This window comes from Peromyscus maniculatus, chromosome 4 (genome assembly GCF_049852395.1).
Source record: "Peromyscus maniculatus bairdii isolate BWxNUB_F1_BW_parent chromosome 4, HU_Pman_BW_mat_3.1, whole genome shotgun sequence".
Lineage (NCBI taxonomy): Eukaryota > Metazoa > Chordata > Mammalia > Rodentia > Cricetidae > Peromyscus > Peromyscus maniculatus.
The window spans coordinates 124,092,218-124,116,456 of NC_134855.1; the positions used below are offsets into that span (position 1 = coordinate 124,092,218).

A 24,239-nucleotide genomic window follows, 5' to 3' on the forward strand; every position below is an offset into this window, starting at 1 on the left:
GCTCAGACTCCATGTGACTCAGCATTGGGACCCGGGCTCAGGGTTTGGAAAGACTGCTTCAGAATGCCAGTAAGGCGGGAACTAAATGCAGCTTTGCCGCTGTGCACAGGAGACCAGCCCATCCAGTTTGCCCAGGATCTTGCTGGCTTTTAGCATGAAGTCTTAAGTCCCGAGTATCACCTCGGTCTCAAGCAAAGGACGGTTGGGCACTGTAACTGTGTGAGTGTAGATGTCACACGGTGGTATTGCTACCTTGGAGAAGGTGGAGGGAGTGTGCAGTAGGATGGTATTCTGCCCGGTGTGCAAAGGAAGGCTATACAGATATTTACAAACCTAACACTTGTAGTGGAAACGTATTTTAAATAACAGCTTGGTTGATGACTTCATATACCCTGAGCCAACACACCCAAACTTTGAGCGCCATCATTCTCGTGACTCCAGGTATCCTCAGAGCTCATGCAGCAGCTCCAGAGCTCCAGTAGCCCCAGGAATAAGAGGATGGCCTGCCATCGCCTCGCTTTGCTTGTCTCTACTCATGTGTGTATTTTCGTCATTTTCACAGAGAAAAGGCAAACCTTGCTGTTACCCTCTGCAATGACAAGGAGGAGATCATGGCCCATGCCATCTTCTTGGACTATCCCAACTGGAATGTTGCCAAGCAGGATGACTGGGTGTCATTGTTCCAGGAACTTGACAATGAAATCCCGTGCACAGTAAGAGAAGCACACGTCCTGTTTATTAGAACAACCCAACTGTGGAAGGGAGGGCCTGGCGTCAGACCGGTATCATCTGAGTTGCTGAGAAATCCAACACTCATACACAAAGCATCATAACAGTTAAAAGCAAAGTGATAGGATGTTGGAGGCAAGGGGGGCCAGAGTATATAGGATGGGTACATGGTGGCCCCATCAGCCAGCTGCCCCCAAGGCCCACCTTGTGCTCATAAATTAACAAGAGCTGCAAGCAAAGAATTGGTGTGTCAGATATGTATATCTAGATATCCCCAGGATGTCTGTGTGTCCTTGAGTGAGGTCTGTGATAGCCTCAGAAGGCCTCTGTCACCTAGCAGTTGCCCTAGGAATGATAACAGAGCCTCAGACTTAGTCATGTTTTACAATGTTTAAAGTGCCCTGGTGGAGTGTGGCGCCTTTGATATCAGGTAGCTATTATGGATTTGACGTTAGCTAGTCCAAATTGGGATGTGCTGTAAATAAAAAACATACACTAGATTTGAAGTACTTAGTAGGAAAAACTGTGTGAAGTATGCCATTAGTGATTTTTTTTAATATTAATAATCCAGGTAATAGTTGAAAGGCTGAAGCGGTAGGATTGCTGTGAGTTCAAATTAGTCGGTGTTATGTAGTGAGTAACTGACCAGCCAGGTCACTGTTACAAGACTTTGTTTCAAAGTAAATAAATAATCAAGTACAACAGTTCTCATATGTTAATTATATAATGAACATATTAGGTTAAATAAAACATTTAAAATTAACATACTCATCCTTATTTTGTGTGTATGTATGCTTATGGCTTTGCTGTAGATGTGGATGCTCATTCATATGTGTGAATGTGGGTGCACACATGCCGTAGCATGTCTGTGGAGGCCAGGCCATCTCAGGCGTCAGTCCTTGCCTCCCACCTTATTTGTGCCAGGGTCTTATTTTGTTATTTTTCTGCTGCATATGCCAAGCCCCTGGGCCTCAAGCTCCAGGAATTTGCCTTTCTCTACCTCTCATGCTCCTGTAGGAATGCCAGGATTATAGACAGCTGTGCTACATGTCTGGCTTTTTTCTGTGGGCTTTGGGGATTTGAACCCAGAGCCTCACACTTAACACAGCAGGCACTTTTGCCCACTGAACCTTCTCCCCAGCTCCAAGTCTATTCTTTTTAAACATAGTTGCCAGAAAGTGTAGAGTTACATTTTGGTTTGCATTTGTAAGTTACATTATTTTTCTGCTGAGCCACACTGATTAATCCTTAATTAGTCCTCAGTGTCTTTTCTATCCCATTAGCATTTGGAACTGAAGTAATGGTTTTTGTCTTAAAGATGTCTAGAGAGTAAGTCCTAAATTATCTAGATAAATCAAGCAAGTAGTAATTCACATGCTCCAAGGCCAGCCCTGTTCAGTGCAAAGCAGTTGCTGAGCTGAGAGAGGTTATGGATTAAAGCATCCATACATAGAAAGTGCTTAGGACCCTGTAGTCTGTTGTTATCTGGAGTTTGTGCTGTACGCTTTTTGATAATTGTTTGTTTGTTTGTTTGTTTTTGTTTTTCGAGACAGGGTTTCTCTGTGTAGCTTTGGAGCCTGTCCTGGAACTTACTCTGTAGCCCAGGCTGGCCTCGAACTCAAAGAGATCCACCTGCCTCTGCCTCCGAGTGCTGGGATTAAAGGCATGTGCCACCACCGCCCAACTAATTTTTGAGAATTTTCAAGGCCACTGGTCAAACTCATGATTCTTTTCTTGCCAGTTCCTGCTGAGTGTTTCCAAGTCACAGGCTAGCCAACAGAGGTGGAGATAGCACATGGCTTTGTAGTTAGTAACCCAAAGTTACCTAGAAAACTACAGTCCGCTCTCTCCATGTACAGGTTCCACACCATAAATTCAGCTGACTAACAGTGGAAAGCGTTTTAAAAATTGTACATGTGTTGAACACATGCCGAGCTTCTCCCTGTCATTCCCAAACAGCACAGTAGAACAACCCCTCAGGTCATGCGTACACTCTCTTAAACCCGAAAAGGAATGTACATGGGAGGGAGACATGTGTCGGCTGTACACAGATCCTACACCATTGGATACAGGGGCCAGAGTTGAGCATTCATCAGTTTTGGTATCCGCAGAGGTCCTGGAACCAACACCCCAAACTGACACTGAGGGAGGGGCAGCTTTATTAAGAAATCAAGGAATAGGAGGTTCCCACTTCCTAGTGGAAATGCATGTACTGGACTCACCACGCAGCTACATCTTCATTATTTCTAGAATGCTCATGAATACTGGGACTGAGAGATGGCTATACGGGAGGCTGCATGGTTATTATTTAGGTCAGTTAATCTCCAAAAATCAGAGGACAAAGTCCTTTAAAAACTTGGATGCCGAAAGCCACGTGAGAATCTTGCTTCTGTGCATTTTTAACGTCCAGGTTTTCTGGATCGCAGGGGTAATAATTAGATTTGGACTCTGGGAATGTTGAATAAAAAAGCCTTTGGATCCTAATGCAGCATCTGCCTTCCATCCTTCAATTTCATAAGAGAATCTCTCCCTCGTGTCCCACGAATAGAGCAGCAGCTGCTGGCCCAGGAGCCCCAGGGAAAGGGTGATTGTTTTTCACTTGGCGTAGACACCCCCAAAGGCAAGAATGGAGTCCATAATCGATTTCACTCCCCTGGAGGCTCTTCCCTACCCACAATTCATCCATGAGGGCAGGAGCCAGGGCTGGGCACTCTAGACTCGCAATCCTCATTTCCTTAAATAATTCCGAGCCAGTGAGACAGAAGGCAGTGGATGAAGTGACAAGAGAGCTGAAGCTGCTACCTGGGTGTCTTGTCACTTTGACATGAGCTGACTGTCACCCACAGGTGCCGGCCAGCGCTGCCCTGGGGCTGCCCTGAGCCCTGCTCTGCCTGGTCCGGTGTTTTACCCGTGTTCGCTTTTCTCCCACAGCCCCTGAATACACTGTTTATGCACTTCTTTGTGGCCGTGGACGAGTATTCCACCGGCTGCCTCAAAGAGATCATTCGGTGAGTAGACAGAGCCTTACAGACGGTGGTCATGAAAGATGCCTTATGGAATATTTTTCAAATGACATAAAGTTCTTTGGAGCCTTTAATTTGCTTATAGTTTATTGTAACATTAATCCTCTTTAATAGCAACAGTATTTCCGAAAGAAAATAATCTAATTCTTTAAATCCATTCTCCATTGAGCCCGTTTTTAACTATCATTTGAGGCCAACGGGTAGTGTACTAATTTAAAGAAATGGAACAGGGTGGTCGGGAAAGGGTAAAGACGCACAGACTTAAGTGTTTTCAATGTAATCTTTCCTCAGTCTTCTCTTTAGAAGTTCGTATTGACCTGACAGCCTGCAGAAGTATCCTGAATAATGGGGTGTGGGGAAGGATGATGAGCAGGGCCATTGAGTCGTGGCGATGCGTCTCTGACAGCCTGTACAGACCGTGGGGTGGGGGTGGGGGGCTCAGCTTTCAAGTCACTTTGTAATGTCACACCAGACCATCCAGATGCCAGGTCAAAGGTTAATGTCGGCAGAAATCTGGTGTGCTGCTTGCACATCATGCCCTTTATTCTCTCGACTTCCACCAGACAGACAGGAGGGGAGCTCTTTAGAATCGAAGGAAAAGTAGAGAGGAAGGAAATTGCCTAGGAGATGCTCTGGCCTGACAGGCAGGGAGCAACTGAGTCCATGTGACTTTCCAGACACCTCATTTCTCAGGGGCAGGGAATGCGATTATTTTGTTATTAACACTATCCCACCCTGTCTTTCCTCCCCAGGACTGTGTTCAAGGCAGTACCAGAACTGTACTTCATATTCCTTATAGTGCCAACATATGTGAGCCTAGGTAAGGTCCCCAACAGCCCAGGGTCCTCAGAAGCTGACAGGGAACTTAAGCTTAAAGGAGCACTCTTGGGAATGGGAAAGAAGATTGGTCACCAGACTTTAAGCATGTCAAGTTTGAACTTGATGACAGCCAGTAAGTCTCCAAGTGGACTGGGGACCATATTTTGTTCCTATTTTAATCCTAAGGTTATCCCTTGATTAAAGGATACCTTTCTTTCTGTGATTTAGGTTCAACTCTGATAACCGTATTTGACCAAGTGGGGAATATCCCGTGTTTAACCTATGACGAAGACTTTGCAGTGCACATATGTCACAGGCATGACCACTACCCTCAGCTGCACATTCGCAAAGCCAGGTACAGTTGGCACGGTGCCTGGGTGACGTAAACTCCACGGGATGATCTTGGCTTTTCCAGACAGGGTTTCTCTGTGTAGCCCTGGCTGTCCTGGAACTCACTCTGTAAACCAGGCAGGCTTCAAACTCACAGAGATCTGCTTGCCTCTGCCTCCCGAGTGCTGGGATTAAAGGCGTGCGCCACCACCGCCTGGCTATAAAAGACTTTTTAAGGGATCCTCAGTGAGTTAGACTAAACTTTTATGATACTCATAATGTTTGTTTGGAGATTCTGAGCATCCCCCTGGATGGCATAATTAGCAAGAGTATCTGGTGATTCTCATTGGGTTTCGTGTGGCCGGGGAGTTGTGCATTTACTACTAGGGCGTTCTAAAATAGACCCTAATTCTGCAGCAAGTAAGAAAACTTTCAAATAAAACAACTTGAAAATGAACCTGCCTATTTAGTTTTCCTTGTAAAACCCACCTGTGTTCTAACACTTACGAATAAGGATGTTGTTGACTCTAAAAGGAGTTTTCCGGTCTTTACCTTCAGTGTCCTCATGACATTCCCCAAGTGTAGCAGTTTAAGGGTATACCTGTGGCAAAATATGTTTTCCAAGATAGCCCTATACCACCTTTCACCATGCCTCCTCCCCTACGGTGTGATGTCACCAGTCCTCTGGTTAGCTGTTGAGCTGTGTGTGTCCTCTGTGTGACTCTGGGCAGTTGTGAACGCTCTCACTAGCACAGCTTGGTGGAAGGGCACACTAAGTCTTGGAAGCTTCTGTCTGGCTCTCTTGGGATGCTTGCTCTGAAGGTAGTCAGCTGTGCGCCTGAGATGGCTGTGATGGAGAGGCCTCATGTTGGTGTGGGTGTCATCCCCAACCCAGCTCAATGTGACCATCAGCACCACACAGCTATGTGTGTGAGCCATTGTGCACAGCCAGTGAGGGGGGCGGGGTCCCTTCAGGTGTAGGCAGGTGGGGAAATGACCGCAAAGAAGTGAAAATGAAAACATAGGGGAATCTGAGGTCAGGCAGTTTGTGGCTAGTATATTTAAACCCAGCATAATTTTGGGGAATGTTTCCAGGTGTAATACAATCCCTGGTGCCCAAGGAAACATACTTACATCGAAACTCAACTCAGGGTACATCATTTCCTCCAAGAAGATGGGTTCTGGAGATAGGCTACCTGCATTAGCTTAAGAGCCTAAGAAAGGATCTGGGCTGGTCTTGGTCATACAGATAGTGTAGAGGTCATTTGGGCTATTAGCCACCTCTGGTCCTGGTTGTAGGGTCTTAGAGGAGCCCCTGGTTATATAGATAATGTAAGGATCATTTAGACTATTAGACATCTCTGGTCCTGGTTGTGGGAGCTTAATATGGCCCGACCCAACAGAAAATGTAGATCACTGGGCTATGAATCACGTCCAATTCCCCGCTTTCTGAAAAAACAGTTGATACGTCTTTCCCTTTCTGGGTTCTTAACATCCCTGGTTTCCCTGGAATCTGTGGGCACAAGGACCTTTGTGCTTCCAACAAGCCAGCCTAAGGAAGGGGACACCTTACTACAGCATCCTGAGGCCCCAAGCAAGGATACTTGCCTGCCCCATTTGAGTTCTAACTTCAAAGTATGAGGACAAGATAGCCTGCTTTGAAATAAGAGTGTGTTGAGAAGTCATTTCACACAGATGATTGCTCCTTTGTGAAGAATAAATGGAACCCTCTTCAGCCCATTTCCATATTTGGTAAGTGTCTACTTTAGAAAAGTGTCACTTTTCGCCGTCTTTAAAAAGCAAGAGCATGTAGTATTACAACATAGTTTTTAAGAGTGTGTGACGATGTCATTCTAGATCTAGATTCTGATCTTGGCTCTGCCACTCACCAGATGAGTTAATTTGCAAAAACGAATTGATGCTTTGGGGGCCACATGTCTCTGTTAGCAGTGTAGTGTGTGGTTCATAGCACAGAACTCTTGGCAACAGTCTATTTGTAAGTCTGACACTTAGTGTACCTCTGATTGCACGTAACAATCCAAGAAGTACTAAATAGTATTTATTGCAGGGGCTGGGGGCTTGCCTACCTTGTGCAATTTCCTGTGGTTAATCCCAGCACCATATATATCACAAAGGTGCTGAGAGTTCAGTGAAGGCGTGGGTGTCTGCAATAAACTAAGGACATTAGTTTATAAGAGGGAAGGACACAGAGAAATAAATGCAGCCTCATGAACCCTCCCCCCTTAAGAATAGCCCTCTGAGTGTTTGCTCATACACACTGTGGTACATCCATACTGTGGATGATACTATCTCATTCAAGAGAATGAGCTGCTTCTGTAGCAGTCGATCTCAGAAGAGTCATGCTAAATTAAAGAAGGCAGATGGAGAAAAAAAAAATATACAGATTACCCCAGTTTTATAATGTATACAGCAGGTAAAGCCAACCTGTAGAAATCAGGTTGGTGGTACTGTGCTTAGAGGCGGAGTGAGGCTGGGAGGGACAAGAGAGAATTCTGCAGGGCACAGGTGGCAGTGCTGAATGCGTGATGGAAATGTGCAGTTGTCTGAGCTCATCAAACGCTAGCTGAAGATCACACACTTTCTTATATGTCAGGACACCTCCATGAAGAAATAAAAGCTTCCCAAAGTAGGTGGCCTCTTGAGTTTGGTCTTGGGGGATGAGTCATAATTTATCCAAAGAGGCAGAGTGGGCAAAGGTGCGGAGGCAGGAAGTCCCTGGAATGGCCATCACCAGGCAGACAGGCAAATGTGACTGTTCTTCCATGTGTGGAAGGGAAGGCAGCCCCCTGGGCAGGGACACCTGTAGCCGTTCAGGAAGTTACATTCTTTAAAGACATTTTTACTGACAATGTAGTTACAAGTTGGCAGTTTTGTTTTTTTATGGGAAATTTCCATAAATGAAAATCATAGGATATTTTAGGAAACCTAATAGTTATTATACCTTTAATCTTAATATTAAAATCTCTCAGGTTTTCCCTGCCATTTTTACTACCTATTTGAAGGATAGGTTCTCTTAGTAAATGAATCATATTTCCAGATCAGAAAACTATTAGGAATCAAAGTTATTTATAGATAGGTACACATGCAAGTACTGTTGACCCCCACAGAGCTGTTCTGCATCCAAGGATTCAATCAAAATACTTCCCCCACAAACAACAACAAAACACACTGACAGGCAGAATGCTTGCTTGGTGTGTGTAAGGTCCTGGGTTCAAGCCCTGGTTCTGCAAAGAACAACAAAAGCACTAAAATATTTTAGGAAAAAACTATACCTCTGAGCCTGGCATGTTGCCACATGCCTGTACTCTCGGCACTTGGGAAGCAGTAACCGAAGGACCCTAAGTCACACCCATCCTGAGCTACATGGAGAGACCCAGCCTCAAAAAACAAATATACTGGGGTTGGGATGGGGTGCGGGTGGGGGAACTGGAGACGTGCCTCAGCAGTTAAGACCACTTGCTGCTCTTGCAAAGGACCCAGGCTTAGTTCTTAGCACCTACATGACAGCTTATAACTGTATCTCCAGTTCCAGGGGATCTGATTCCTCCCTCTGGCCTCTGTGGGCACTGTATGTATGTGGGCACAGTATTGTGTTCATATGCTTTGTTAATTATGCACTTAATATAGCAGCTTGCTATCTGTATAGTAGCTGGAGGCGCGAGACTCCTGAGGCTCCACTTTCCCCAGGGATCTATAGGCAGGTAATGGTTACGGAGGGAGGGAGAGACATTTTCTTCCACTAGTAGATTGCCCGTGCTCCTATGGCTGTTCTCTTCCTCATGCTTCTGTAAACAACCCCAGTGAAAGTCACTGGGTCCTCAATTAAAAATAAAAAGGAAAAGGTGGAGGGTGGACTTAGTGGGGAACAGGAAGACAATGAGCAGGAGGAGTAGCATGGGGACGAGAGGAGGTAATAAGAATATGGGACACATAGGACCCACGTTCATCACATACATGTTTGAAAATGTCACATCCAATCATTGTCATCTATCACTTATGATAATAAAACCATTAAAAATGAATCTTGTTCTTTCTGATGACTGCCTCTTTCAAGATGGCCTGGCTGTTGTGTGACTATAATTCATTTAGTTGTTATTTATAGGAATATTGATGGTGGTTGGTCTTGATTCCTGCCTTGATCATGTTGATAAGTACATAGGAGACTGCATTTGTGAGCGAGTCTTCAGAGAGGATTAACTGAGGTGAAGACATCCTGAATTTGGGCAGCGCCAAGCTGTAGTCTGGATGCTTGATTGGAATAAAGGGAAAAGCAGGGAAAATCCAGAGAGCTCTTGCATTGTCTCTGCTTCCTGATGGACATGTTCCTGGTGGGCATGTTCCTGGTTGCCATGCTCCTGATGGGCATGCTCCTGGTGGTCATGTTCCTGAAGGTCACATTCCTGATGGTCACACTCCTGATGGTCATGTGTCTGATGGGTGTGTTCCTGATGGGCATGTTCTTGGTGGTCATGTCTGATGGGTGTGTTCCTTGTAGGCATGTTCCGATCAGCCCATCACAGCCTCCCCACCAAGACACACCGAAGCCCTTGCACCTGTGAGCCAGAATATAATTTGCCTGTCGGAAGTTGTTTTTTTCAGGTATTTCTCACAAGGACAGAACACACTGACTAACACAGAAATTTAGTTGTTTTCAAGTTTTTCTATAAAACAAACACCTTGGGAAAATATTAATCATGGTATTTTATTTTCAATAAGATAGGTACCTAAAAAGGAATTTTTGAATAATAAATACTGACTTAAGAATAGTTATCAAATTGTTCAGCCAAAATATGTCAGTTTATATTATAACCAATAGAACTCTGTTTCCTTAGACCTAGCGATTTTGTAGATTTTTAGATAAGATCCTTTTAATTTTTTTCAGAGCTAGACGATTGATGAACTATATATACCTCCAGACCCTGGACATTTTCAGTTACTAAAACGTTTTTAATCTGTTAGAGCAAAATTGTATTTAGTTGTTTTAAATTGCACTCAGTGTGTGGTGTGAGTGCCGTTTTACAAGTTCCATTTTAAATGAGTGAACTGCTTAAACTTAAAGGCGTTTTCAGCATAGAGATTATCCTGGTGGATGATTAAATGTATGGACAGTTCTCTAGTTAGGTTGAATGTGGGGGAACAAATTACCTATAAACAAAGGAGGTACATTTGCAAAAGTATTTTTTAAATGTTTTGTTATATTTATTTGTTTGTATGTATGTATGTATGCATGCATTAGTTCACATACTACATAGCACATGTGTGGAGGTCAGAAGACAGCTTGTGGGAGTCAGTTTTCTCCTTCCACCATGTGGATCCCAGGGATTGAAACCAGGTTGTCATGTTGGCAGCAAGGCTGTTACCCACAGAGCCATCTTACTGCCCACCCCCCCCCCCCGCAAGTTGTGTTTTTTTAAATTTTGTTTTAAATGTATAGTTAATACACCCACTTGTATCCTATGAATGATCATTTTCCAGAGGAATAGTAAGACTTAAATGCCTTCAACACGGACATTCTGCAAGACATTGTTGTATTAGAAAAATTGCTTATAAATGCAATGCTGAATGTGACATATGCAGAAGCAGCCCATCAAAAAACCATCTATTTACATTTTGTAAGATGATTCCTTTGTTAGCTTGCTCGCCGATGCCCTAACAGGAGAAAAGACAGAAGATGTGCTCAGTCCAGTACCTGGCTCCCAGGAAGCATTTGCTTACTGTGTTAGCTGCTTTCCTGTTGTGGTGGTAAAATGCCTGATGAAGCAGCTTAGGGGAGGAAGTTTATTCCGACTCATAGTTCCAGACTACAGCCCATCATGATGGAGAAGTAAGGCAGCAGGGCCTTGAAGCAGCGGTCACACCACATGTCATCTTCAGAAGAGAGCCATGGATGCTTGTTGCTGCTTGGCTCCCTCTCTCTAGGTTTATACAATCCAGGACCCCAAGCAGGGAATGGTGCCACCCACAGTGGGCAGATCTTCCCACCTCAAAAGACAAGATAACCCTCCACAGTTGTGTCCAGAGACTAACCGGCCTGGATCATCCCTCCCAGGTGTGCCCAGACTGCCTCCTTGTGATTCTAGGTCCTGTCAGGTTGACAACACTAACCCTCATGTACAGCACTTGATAGTTCTTATTCAGCCTCGGTTTCTTCTGTTCTCCCTCAGTTTCTCCTTTCTCACCCCTTCCTGTTGTTTTTCCTCTCTTAAGACTTAGTAGGATGGGCTATGGCCTTCCACTGATCGGGGTCCCACAAATAAACCCCTGGACAACTCAACCCAGGGGCTTGATCATGCAGCCTTCGATGGCTAACTGTTGTCTTTGCTCACACCACAGAAAATCCAAGGAACAAATACCAAGAGGGATGTTGTCCCAATGCCAAGAGATGAGGAAGGGGCATTTATGTTAAGGAGGGCATAATAGGGAATTCAGGTGGTGAGTGTGACATGAAATAATGTCTTTGCCGGAAGAAGATACAGAAGTGTAACATTTTAAAGCCTTTTATCCAAAATTGATACATTGGAGTTTTAGAACTTGGGGGTCTAAAATTGCCTGCATCTTGAAACTTGGGTGGACTTTCCTTAAGAGTGCTAGAAACACAAAGACACTGCATGGTCTCATGGAATAGGCGTGGCTGCAGGCCTCTTAGGCTGCCACTTTACACCTATTTCCCCCATTTGACATCTGTTCCATCAGTAGTTACTTGCATTGATAATTAATGGTGATGAACACAGCTCTTAAGACACTAAACCAGGGAAGGGTTGGGGATGTAATTATCCCCCAACTATTTAACTAGCAACATATTCAGAACCAAATGAATTAACACCATAATCCCTTCTCCCATTTCTTTCCTTTAGCCACGTGGAAAACGATGCTGTAATCTGCTCTTCTGCTCAGACACTAATTAACGAAGTTACTCTTCCCTGTCTTTCATTATGTCCGAAACAAAGCATAGCTGTTACTGGACACACCTTTAAAAAAAAAAAAACCACAGTGCGCTTAATTAATCTTCAGTGGAGGATGCGAGATGTTCATGGCTTAGAAACTATTGGCATGATCTGGGGTGGGTGAGGGCCTCTTTTCCAAGTTCTCATGGATGGAGGGAAGACTAAGCCAAGGGAAGGGTGATGTACTGTCCAATAGTGTTGTTACATAAGCCGAGTTCCCCTACATGGCATCCTGCCTATTTACAGGTGACTACAGTTAATCACGTTAGCTCAATTATTGTTTTTCAAAATAGATGAAAAATTTCTTTTGTTAGAAGAGAGGAAATCAGGAACTCCATAAATGTTTAAGGACATGGAAATGCTAATTGCTCAAATTTGATTGTTATAGCTTAATACTTGTATCAAGTCATCATGCATACCTCACGAATATGTACAATAAAGAATGCATTAATAAAGGATTTAAAACTTTAACCTTTAAAAAATGAAAAGAAAACTAGTATTTAAAACAAGGTCTTTGTAAAAACACCTACTTTTCGCAAGGCCAGCCTGGTCCACAAAGTGAGTTCCATGACAGGTGGGGCTGTCACACAGAGAAACCCTATCTCAAAAAACCCAAACCAGCCAAAACAAAAACAAACAACAACAACAAAAACCTGCCTTTTGGGGTTGGGGATTTAGCTCAGTGGTAGAGCACTTGCCTAGCAAGCGCAAGGCCCTGGGTTCAGTCCTCAGCTCTGAAAACAACAACAACAACAACAACAACCTGCCTTTCATTCTGTGAGGCAGTTACTTTTTAATATAATTCTAAATTTGTTTTTACTTATTTATGTGTATGGGTGTTTTGTTTGCATGTGTGTCTATGTACCACATGCGTACCTGGTACCAGAAGAAGGCATTGGATCCCCTGGAGCTGAAGTTACAGCCAGTTGTGAGCAGCAGTGTGAGTGTTTGGAATTGAACCCAGGTCCTCTGGAAGAACAGCCAATACTTTTAACCACTGAGCCATCTTTCCTGCCCCAGCAGTTAATTTTATGAGACATCTGATAGTTTCTTGCTCTTTTCAATTTGACTTCTAAGCAGTTCATAGGAATTACGAAGTTATGAAGATCCTGAAGCATTTAAAAAGGAGATATAGAACAATTACAGCATTTAGCTGGGGACTTTCTTTTCACCAAATTTGGAACATTTGTCACCAAAACCCCCACCAGAGATGTTTTGTTTGCCGATCCTCTGGGAGCAATGGATTACCATTGCCAAGATGGGCACATGGATCCAGTCCCAGCAGTATGGATGGTAGGGACTTACATGACCTGGTGAGTCATGTAATGCATAGAAGTCTTTCTAATGCATAGAAAAGTTGGGTTTAAGAATCCCCCGTAACTTTAAAAGTTACATTTCCCAGTGATTGTAAGTTAAATGGCTCTAAAGTTCTAGAAAGGAGCATTTAGAAAGGATGGATTTAATTTCATAAGGCAGACCACTAGAGGGCACAAGAGATCTTGGAAAGAAAAGGGTACTTCATTTTCGACAAGTGGATGAAAAGAAAAATCTAGTTGCCAACAACTCCGTGTTGGCCTGTCCTCTGTTGAGACAGTGTTCTTGATAAAAAGCATGATTTGACAAAGCAATCTGTGTTCTTTAGAACTAAATTTAATTCTCCATCATTTTTTTTAAATACACTACATAAAATGTACTTGTGATATTTAAAGTGACAACTTTTTAGTAGTATATTTTTAAGTCTAATTGGAGAAATGCAGAACCTTTAACTATGGAAGATGATTTGAGGCTAGCGAGGGGTCTGGGAAGTCTTCTGGATGTGCAGGCTGCCTCTGTGCAGTCTCGCTGTGCTGAGGTGACTTTCCCCACCCGAGGATTTGTACAGTCACTTTGCTAGCAGCACGTGACACACACATCTCTCTGACTCGAGGGAAGCCAGCCAGCCTGTGCTTTTCCCTCTAGGGTGGTGGTCATATAGAGCAGACAGGATGTTGCATCAGTGAGGCGATCTGACAAACTGTGTCACCTAGAGACTTGGCCAAGCTGCCGGGAAGAGTTCTGTGGGATCCGGGGCACCACCGTGCACCTCCTGGCTAAATGACATCTCTCCATCGTCCAGAAAGTCAGTTACAGCCACCACACAGGCCATCCTTAGTTTTTCCGTGCCCTAGGGTTAGAAGATACCCACTTCCCCAAGTGAGATATCCTCGACAGCCTGTGGGTTTTAGGGCTTGAATTCAACTCCATTTTTGTCGGGCATGGCTTCCAAAGTCTGATGGACATTTGAGTGCCAAAGAGAACAACAAATCTTTATGGATTGGACTTTCTGTTCTCCAAAGAAATTAAAATATTTTATAGTTGATAGCATCGACAAACACATGGCTTCTCCTTCCAAGCCACATTCTGAATGGAGATATAAAGGAACGCTACTTCTCGGAGAATTGTGTTTCTATTGTCCTTTCGGTGATGGACTTTGTAACCCCAGAGCGGTCACCACTGTGGGGATGCTCTATAGCCTGCAAATGGCAGGATGTGCCTGCTGAGTGTGCCTGCCACCCTTGAGCTGAGATGGCACTGTCGTCTCATCTGACCCTGATAAGGTGATGCTCACAGCTTCACAGAGGGAGGGAGGAGAGAGAGAGAGAGAGAGAGAGAGAGAGAGAGAGAGAGAGAGAGAGAGAGAGAGAGAGAGAGAGAGAGAGAGAGAGAGCGCTCTTAGACATTTTACTGCATGGTTGGCTCTCCTTAGCCAGAGGCATTCTTGCCATGAGGCTGGGCTTTGTCATATGCCATTTGAGACTTGGAGGCTGATGTCATCCGTTAGCATTAGCGCTTAGGGTGATGCAAGATCTTAAATTATCGATTACCCCAAGGAATGCATTTAGTGTGTTGAACAAGTTCCTCTCTATCCATTTTGGAGAAGGGCTTAAGGGACAGTGTTCAGAACTCCAAGGCTTGAATGTTTATTTCTTGTTTTTTCTCAGGAGAATTGTTATTGAGGTCTGATTTTGGACAACTTTGTTAATGGGCTGTGGCAGGTTCATGGCTAGGCTTAGGGCTCTGTGTCTCTCGAGATCTTTATTCCTGATTTCAATATCTAGAGTATTATTTTTTTTTAGTTTAAAATTATTACTATGTGTTTATTGTATGAAACATTTATGCACATATACATACACAGTCTCTCTCTCTCTCTCTCTCTCTCTCTCTCTCTCTCTCTCTCTCTCTCTCACACACACACACACACATACACACACACATTTACATACTCGTGAAAATTGGGGGCCACAATTTTATTAGGTGTTTATAAATATACAGCATATAATGATCAAATCTATGTACATTAATGTAGTTAACATTGCCATCTCAAACTATTTTTTTCTGTTTTATTTTGTTTTGTTTTTGAGACAGGGTCTTACTATATAGCCTTGGCTGGCCTGAAACTCACTATGTAGACCAGGTTGGCTTCATAAAGATCTGCCTGCTCCCCACCCAACCCCTTACCCTGTGCTTGGGTTAAAGTTATGTTCCACCATTTCCAGCCTTGAACTTTTAAACAATAGTATTTTCATTTACTCTTTGGGAATTTCATATGATCTGTTTGATCATGTTCATCCCCTCCTGCAGCGCCTCCCAGATTGCCCCTCTTGTTCTCAACTCCATGCTCTTTCCCTTCTTTAAAACCCATGTAGTCTAGTTTGTGTTGGCTGACTACCCTGGGGGGTGGGGGGGAGGCTTCCCTGAGTGTTACTCTAGTGAAGAGAACTGTCAGTCCCTCTCCCGGCTGCAGTGAAATGTGGACAGCTCCTGAGCTAAAGGTGGGACTCCATGTCTGCTTCCCCTCCTCCGTGCTGGGATTTTTGTCTGGCTTGCATTTGTGCAAGTCCTGTGCATACTGTCACAGTCTTCATGAGTTGATATGGACATCGGCCCTGTGTATGGAAAACTCTGCCCCCTTGAAGTCACCTACCATCTTCGGCTTCTACAATATTTCTGCCCCCTCTTCCATGTAGGTCCCTGAGCCTCTGGGGGAGGGATATGCTATAGACATCCTCTTTGGGGCTGACCATTCTGATGTCAGTCATCCTCTGTCCATTGACCAGTTGTGCATTTCTGTGTTAATTGCCATCTACTAAGAGACGCTTCAACCTGATGAGGGTTGAGCTGTGTGCTGACCTCAAGTTCTAGTTTGGACTCTGGGTTCAGACTCCTGGCCTAGAGTAATATTTTGTATTCATTGTATAAATAAAATTGAGTTTGGACTTACTTATATGAATCCTGTCTTAATCCATTTGTCTTAGGCATCGTTCTGTTGCTGTGAAGAGACATCATGACCATGGCAACTCTTATAAAGGAAAGCATTTAATTGGGGGTGGCTTACAGTTCCAGAGGCTTAGTCCATTATCATCATAGTGAGGAGGAGCATGGCAGCAGGCATGGCTGGCCTGGTGCTAGAGAGGAGCTGAGAGCTACATTCTGATCTGCAGGCAGATACAGAGAGCAATGCTGAGCATGGTGTGAGCTTTCTGAAACTTCAAACCTTGCCCCCAGTGACACACTACTCCAACAAGGCCACGCCTCCTAATCCCTCTCAAATAGTGCCACTCACTAGTGACTAAGCATGCAAATATATGAGCCTATGGGGGCCATTCTTATTCAAACCACCATACCACTTAGAAGTGATTAGAATACTAAATTATTTTTCTAATTGTGTGAAATAACATCTGTTAATGTGTATTGGTAAAACCTTAATTTTTGGTAAAAATGCTCAAAAATGGAATCACAGGCTGTTTTCTTTTAGAATGTTATTTCTCTGAACAGTGTTACCAAGGATTATTTTTACAGAGAAAAAAAAAAGCCTCTGTGGACAGGAGGTTAAGTGGAAGTTGAATAGAGTTCTAGGTTCTTTTTGCTGAGGGTGTGAGGCCTCACTCAGAGAGCAGACTCTTGCTGTGTGCAGGGGGTATGCTAAAGCACATGTTTGTGCCACCTCACTGCGTGTTTCCAGTATTCACACCCCACTCCTTTTGGAAATGAGAACACTAAGTCTTGTTGGTGAAGTACCTTTGCAGGCTTCTCAGTAGGGAGTGGCAGAAGGCTATGTAGAGGGTTATGGAGTGGCCAGTGTTGTACTGTGTCCAGATTTCCAGAGGCACCCCTTGGGATGGAGTAGTAGTCACTTCCCCTCAGAGCTGCCAGTGGGGGCCCTGGTCCTTACTGCCTCTCACTGCTGCACCACAGTTCAGAGCTGTTTCAGAACTTCTGTGTCCCCCAGAACCAATTACTTGGTTATTAAGATGCCACATCTTGCTTGAAATAAATCAATACTATAAATAGACACCGTATATCCAGTGATGATCCCAATGTTGAGGGTTTTTTTTTGGAAGAGAGGCTGGAAGGAAGTGTTAATGGAGGGCAGATGGTGGAGGTAGCCTTGAAAGATGCTGGAATTAGGAATAGGCAATTGGATCGGAGTGCTGAGTAGAAACAGAGGTAAGACGCATTCTATGAACAAGATATATATATATATATATATATATATATATATATATATATATATATATATAAGCTCACATATGGTTGGGATAAGGTTGACATGAGGAGGCAAGGGCCCTTGTACCCATCCAGAAACAGCAGAGAGCTCATAAATGTTTTCAGGTAAATAATTGAGTTGAGGAAGGCAGAGCTGTAAGATTACTGATGGTGGATGGAATAGCATTGGTTGTACCTGCCAATGGGATGTCAGGGTGGTGATTCAGCCTTCTGGAATAAAAAAAACCTCTGCTCTGCCTGCTGATTATGGATGTTCTCCAGTTCTTACTGGTTCTTCCCACTTAAGTAATAATTGTAGTCTGATTTATGATTACACATGTATCGTGACATGGCATAGTAGATGTAGTTCAGAGATAGACTATTTCATCTTTGGCAGTCACAAGTGGCAGATACTGGGTCCAGACCAAGGTGGGCTGGCTTTTCAGCTCAGGTTTTGGACACTATGCTGTATTTTTGTTTTTCTTCTAGTCTTTTCAAAAGAACACCTAACAAGCCTTTGATGGATTTATGGTGGAACTTCACTACACCTGGCCACAGATGACCACTGATAATTCTTAAAGTGATCGTATACACATGGAAGTACGTGGGCAAGTGTCAAGGGCAGCATCTGAAGTGCAGTTACTTCTATCATCTCCACCACCCCACTTTATCTTCTAGTGTGTTCTCTTTGGGCTAATACTAGCCCTGACATTATTCCAGCAGCGGTTGAGCCTGTGTCTCCAGAGGCAAAAGATTCATCCTGGTAGCCAGTGGAGATTTCCTCTAGACTCCAAAAGATCATTTAGTTGAAAACATTTAATTTGGGGAAGTCGTCTATGACAGACGGGGGGGGGGGGGGGGGGGGCAGGGGGGGGGTTGTTACAGCGGGGTTGGGAGGAGTTGTGACCCATCTAGTTGGATGATGAACTTTGGTCACCAAGCCAAGGACAGTTCTCTCAACTGTTTTTGCATCCTGCTACCGGATTTCAAAGAGTGCCATAAAGAATGCCATTTTGAAGGGCACTGTGAGCTTCTGGTCTGGTGAAGGCAAGGCCTTTGTCAATAGGCCTGAGCTCATCTCGAGGCTCTGCTGCAGCTCTGCATCTCAGGCAAGCCTTCTCCTAATCCCTGGGAGCATCCAAACAGTGCAAAGGGTACTGCCTGCCTTCCGGGATTGCTGTGAGAAGCACAGCAGCTGAGAAGATGGAAAAGCCTTGAGCCTTATACACATACGGATCCCTAAGCAGATGGGGCTAGTGGATGGACTATCTTTGTAGTATCAGGAACACAGTATTAGAAGTTCTTAGACAGGTAAAATACAACACTGAATGTTCTTGAAAGTATACTGAAATGAAAGGAATGGAATCCAAGAGCCATCATCAGCATGCGATAGTAAACCTAGTTCCAGCTTCCTTGAATAGGTGTCAGGAACGTTGTAAAGTGTCCCGAGAATGGGAGTCAAGGGGACTGTCCCCAGAATGGTGAACAGGGCTTCATTAGCTTCATAGCGCTTCTCCCTCCATAGCAAGTGTTCAGAAGAGAGACACATAAGGGTAAGTCGGGACAACAAGGTGGTTCTGCAGTTTAAGGCACACGCGTGTGCGTGCACACATATGCATGTGCGTGCACACGTATGCATGTGCACGCGCATACACACACACACACACACACTGTTTAAAAAATTTTAAAAGAAGCTGGGCGGTGGTGGCGCACGCCTTTAATCCCAGCACTCAGGAGGCAGAGGCAGGCGGATCTCTGTGAGTTCGAGGCCAGCCTGGGCTACCAAGTGAGTTCCAGGAAAGGCGCAAACCAGCACAGAGAAACCCTGTCTCGAAAAAAAACCAAAAAAAAAAAAAAAAAAAAAAATTTTAAAGGAGGAGAGGGGTTGTGGGATAATGTCATATGTAGAAGTGCTGATCCTTAGAACACATTTGGAAAGTACTGTCCTCAACTGTCCTTTGGTTCCCGACCAGTGCTGCCATACCTCCTGTTCTCCAGCAGTGCTGACCCCTCTGCCCACGTGACCCCCTCCCTCCCCTGGTTATCATTGTCACTCTTCATCTCAAGAGCCGTGGTGTCATTGGAAACATTTGACATTATTGAAGTGTATCACAGTTTTGCTTATGACGGTATCAATCCATTTCACAAGCGTGTTGCTGCATCCCTGACACTTAGAGCAGGGACGGAACACAGTAGGTGAAGGAAAGCAATGGGTGGAACAAACGCTAAACTAAAGGCTGTCTGTTCCACAGGGTAGAAGACCATGACGATCTCATGCCAATATTTATGCACTATGACAACACTCTGAGAGAAATCTATGGTGAATACTTCCTGGCTGAACTAATAGAGGCCCAAGACGAAGAGAATCATGCTGTGGTGTGTGAGGTTGGTGACTGATCCTCCCGGGGACCATGCTGCTGAGCACCCCTGGAACTGACATGCCCTTCCCTCCTACATGCCCTTCTAGGCGATGCCAGGCCAGCATCTGTACCCTTAGGTGACCAGACTGCTGTCTTTAGAAATAGGGACCAGAGAGTGGGAGAAAGGATAAGATGATTCCACAGGGTTGAATATAGGAGATTTCTGAACACCCCATGATGTTCTGCTGCCAGGAAGATTTCGTTTGACATGGAAAGTGATTATATTTGACTTTTTTGAAATAGTTTTGATACAATTTTACACTTATAGAAAACTTAGAGGTACAAATTCCTTAGATATCAGAATTTTTCCTTATTTATTTTATTCTCTTGATTGCGATCTCTATGTATGCATCTATCTATCTATCTATCTATCTATCTATCTATCTATCTATCTATCTATCTATCATCTGTCTATCTATCATCTCTCTCTCTTTCCTTCTTCTCTTTCTGTCTCCATCCATCCACCTGTCTATAGATTTATCTGAAATCATGTGAAAGTAAGTTGCAGGTATAATGCCCCACTTACGTCCATTTCCTAAAAACTAGAATATTTCCCCATATATCTTATAACTACAGTATGATGATCAAAGTCTCGCAATCCCACTTTCCCATATGTAGACCTTAATTAGATTTTATTGATAGTCACAACAGTGTCCTTTATGGAAAAGGAAGTGCAGGCCACTTATTATAGTGTCCTGTCTCTTTAGTCTTTTAAAATTAGAAATAGCTCCCTAACCCTTCATTTTTTTTTCAAAAGCAATGTTTTCAACCAATACAGGCCAGTTATTTTGTAGAGTGTCTCTCAATTTGTACTTGTTCAGTGTTCTCTCATGATTTGATCCATGTTATATATGATTAAATTTAGTTGAATTAGTGGGAAGTTTAAAAATTAGGAACATGTATATAACAATTGGAGTTTCTAGCTTTTTTAAGTAAATGAGAATAGTCCTGGTATTTGGGGACAAAAAGAGAGAGCCCATGTCTTTTGGTTTGACACTGGGGAACCTCAAAGACTACATTTTTTCAAGAGACAGAAGAGGGTGGTGATAAACCGGCTAGCCTTAATGTGATCAGCCCAACTGGGTCCCAGGTAGCTGGTGTCAGCACCCCCATGATCCCCTCCTCATTCTCTACTCACCTATGGAGACATTCATCAAGGGCACACCTCCCTTACCTGCACCCTTTGGCTACCTGCCGACCAGGGGAAAGCCCTCCCTGATCTGCCTGGTGGGATTCAGGTGGCTGGGACTAACTGCATAGAGGGATGTACATGGTGTCGAATCTGCCCAAACATGCCTTCCTGAAACATAGCAGAACCCCCTTCTGATTTGTGCCACTGCACGTGAAGCTTCGGGGTTCTTAAGAGTTGAAATTGCTGGAGTAGGATACTCACAGGGTCTGCTTGGTGGTAAGGAGAAACTGACTATAATTGGGACTTTGGTATATTAGAGACTATGTTGGTTTGGCTTTTGTCAACTGGACATAAACTGGAGCCACTTGGGAAGAAGGAACTAATTGAGGAGTTGCATTCATCTGATTGGCCCATGGATGTGTCTGTTGGGGCATTTTCTTGATTGGTGATTGATGTGAGAAGGCCCAACCGACTGTGGTGGTCCCACGCCTGGACAGGTGGTCCTGGGTTCTCTAAAAAGTAAGGTGAGGAGGATGTACCAGTAAGCACCATTTCTCCATGGTCTCTGCTTCAGTTCCTGCCTCAGCTTTACTCCATGATGAGCTGTAACCTGTCAATCATTTCTTCCCTTTCCTCCCCAAGTTGCTTTTGGTCACTGTTTTATCCCAGCAACAGAGAATAAACTAAGGATGGAGGCTACAAGGAGTGTATGATGACAGCATTGGGCCACAGGAGTGGGGTCATTTCATACATGTGCATGGCAATCTGAGGAAAGTGTCTGGAAGTGATAGTCTTCACACTTGAGCTGGCTGGGGAGTCATTCTCGGGCTAAGGAAGCCCAGGGGATTGCGCCTTACACAGGCATTTCTGATTTAGTAGTTCTAGCAGGGGGAGGGAGGTGGGAGTCGGTGTAGCTAGAGATTTCTTGCCTGGCCCACAGTCAGGACAAATCTGTCACCCACCAGCCGCATAGCCACTCAGACCCAACCAAGTAAACACAGAGACTTATATTGCTTACAAACTGTATGGCCATGGCAGGCTTCTTGCTAACTGTTCTTATAGCTTAAATTAATCCATTTCCATAAATCTATACCTTGCCATGTGGCTTGTGGCTTACTGGCATTTTCACATGCTTCTTGTCATGGTGGCAGCTAGCAGTGTCTCCCTTTTCCTTCCTGTTCCCTTAATTCTCTTCTCTGTTCCCTTAATTCTCTTCTCTGTTGGTCCTGCCTATACTTCCTGCGTAGCCACTGGCCAATCAGTGTTTTATTTATTGACCAATCAGAGTAAATTGACATACAGACCATCCCACAGCAAGTCGGGCCTGGGGAGAGGGTGATATTGTTGCTCAAAGGACTTGCATTTTATATTGAGAAACTGGAAAACCTTCCCGTTGGTTGGTCCTGGTGTAGTGTCCCCCACACCTAGAGTAGGTCTTGTATTAACTATAACTGCACAGCTCAACTTCCCAGTGAGAGATGGTTTGCCAGGGAAGAGAAATGATGGGGAAGAGCCTGAATAGATTTTAGGGTGTGTCTTCTGCACATGATATAACAAACATGGGCTGGTGAGAGGGCATGGAGGATTAGGGTACACACACACACACACAAACACACGCACACACACACACATGCACACACACGTACACACCCACCCATGAACACACATACATTATAGTAAATAAAAAATTTAAAACCTCTTTAAAAATAACAATTAACAAATGTGATTTGAATAGAGCCCTTGGATCCCCACCCATTCCGTTCATTAACAGAATCATAATCATGTTTTTCTTTGCAAATGGATATTTGACTTCCATTTTAAAAAGAGATTTCTATGCCAGATGATTGAAAAACATTAAAAGACTGGAATTTGCAGTTTTGTTTCTGTGGTGATATTTTTAGGGATTCATTCTTTATACACTCATTTCTCATTTGCTGAAACTGTGAGTTTTCTTAAAGAATATTTTCTTGAAACTTGAGAGCAAACATTCTCTGTAAATAAGATGAACAGTTTGAGGCTCGCTTCCACATCGGGCCTCACAGACTTGGTGACTATGAGACTCTTCTGGAAGGACATTCAGACTCTGTGCCAACTTCACGTCAGCATCATAATTCTTACAATAATAAATAGAGTCAAATGCTCCAAAATAGATGTGGGCACAGGATTTGATTGACACTCCCACTCCCCACCCCCAAAAGGATACAGAAATTGTCAGTGGCTCACAAAAAGAAGTCATTGGTATCATAAGATGTCAGCTTCATCAGTCATTTGGGAAAGGTAAGCCAGCTGTGTGGGTGCACATCTGGAATCCTGTACTCAGAAGTATGAGGCAGGAGGATCCCAAGTACAAAACCAATCTAGGCTACTCTATTTCAAAAACAAAACAGAACAAGAAAAGCTGCAGTGAGATCATTTTACTCCTAATAGGATGGTGGTAGCCATAGCAACATTAGCAACATTGATAATAATAATAATGATATAATAAATAGTAATAATAACAATAAATAGAGTAGTAATGAAAGTTTTGGTTTGGGATTCAAGGACATACAGAGGTGGATTGTCCTTTGTAATGGGATTTATTAGAAGAATTATTAATGTTATAGACAGAGACCGGTGGCAGCATGGTGGGGACTCTAAGGGGAGTTCTAGTCCATGGTGGAGTTTGAGGATCCATCCCTTCTTTTAGGTTTCTGAGTCGGGAGGAGTGGAAAGGGCATTGGGAAGTTTCTTTTACCTGAACTTGGCCATTTTGCTGGAGTAGCTGGGGCGTGTTTAAAGCTCTCCATGGGGGTGTGGTCCGGTTGATGGCTCTCTTCTCCCACTCAGTAGTGAATACTCTGGTGAAGGGTGGGACAAATTGACACAAATATGGATATGCATTTCTGAAGATGGGAGCTGGCCCTACAAAATAGAATATGAGAAATTACGCTGAAAAGATTCTAATTTATTTATTTGTTCAGATTTGGATTTTTGACCTGTCCCTCAAAGACTTGCTTTCACCTGTTCTCAGTCAGCCTTCAGCTCTAGGCTAACGAAAAACGGAAGGCTCAGGAAGCATTTGGGCCTAGGCAGCACCGTTTTGAAAAACAGGGCTTTTCCACAACTGCTGTGGGATGTTCTGTATGGCAAATGTGTTGCTCTGATTGGTCAATAAATAAAACACTGATTGGCCAGTGGCTAGGCAGGAAGTATAGGCGGAACTAATAGAGAGGAGAAAAGAAAGAACAGGAAGGCAGAAGGAGTCACTGCCAGCCACCACCAGGATAAGCAGCATGTAAAGACGCCAGTAAGCCAC

At 43.9% G+C, this 24,239-nt stretch overlaps 1 protein-coding gene across 5 annotated transcripts in view; it reads left to right on the top strand.

Moving 5' to 3' along the window:
* Cfap61 (cilia and flagella associated protein 61) overlaps positions 1–24,239 on the top strand; it is a 302,729-nt gene that overhangs the window by 16,895 nt on the left and 261,595 nt on the right. For 4 of the 5 annotated variants that reach the window (XM_076570780.1, XM_076570781.1, XM_076570783.1 and 1 more), the window contains exons 3-7: positions 563–713; positions 3,661–3,737; positions 4,505–4,572; positions 4,800–4,926; positions 19,645–19,777. In XM_076570780.1, the coding sequence (XP_076426895.1) occupies positions 563–713; positions 3,661–3,737; positions 4,505–4,572; positions 4,800–4,926; positions 19,645–19,777 (556 nt within the window). Of the gene's footprint in view, positions 1–562; positions 714–3,660; positions 3,738–4,504; positions 4,573–4,799; positions 4,927–19,644; positions 19,778–24,239 lie in introns of those variants that run through there. The other variant, XM_076570784.1, reaches the window with a different exon arrangement.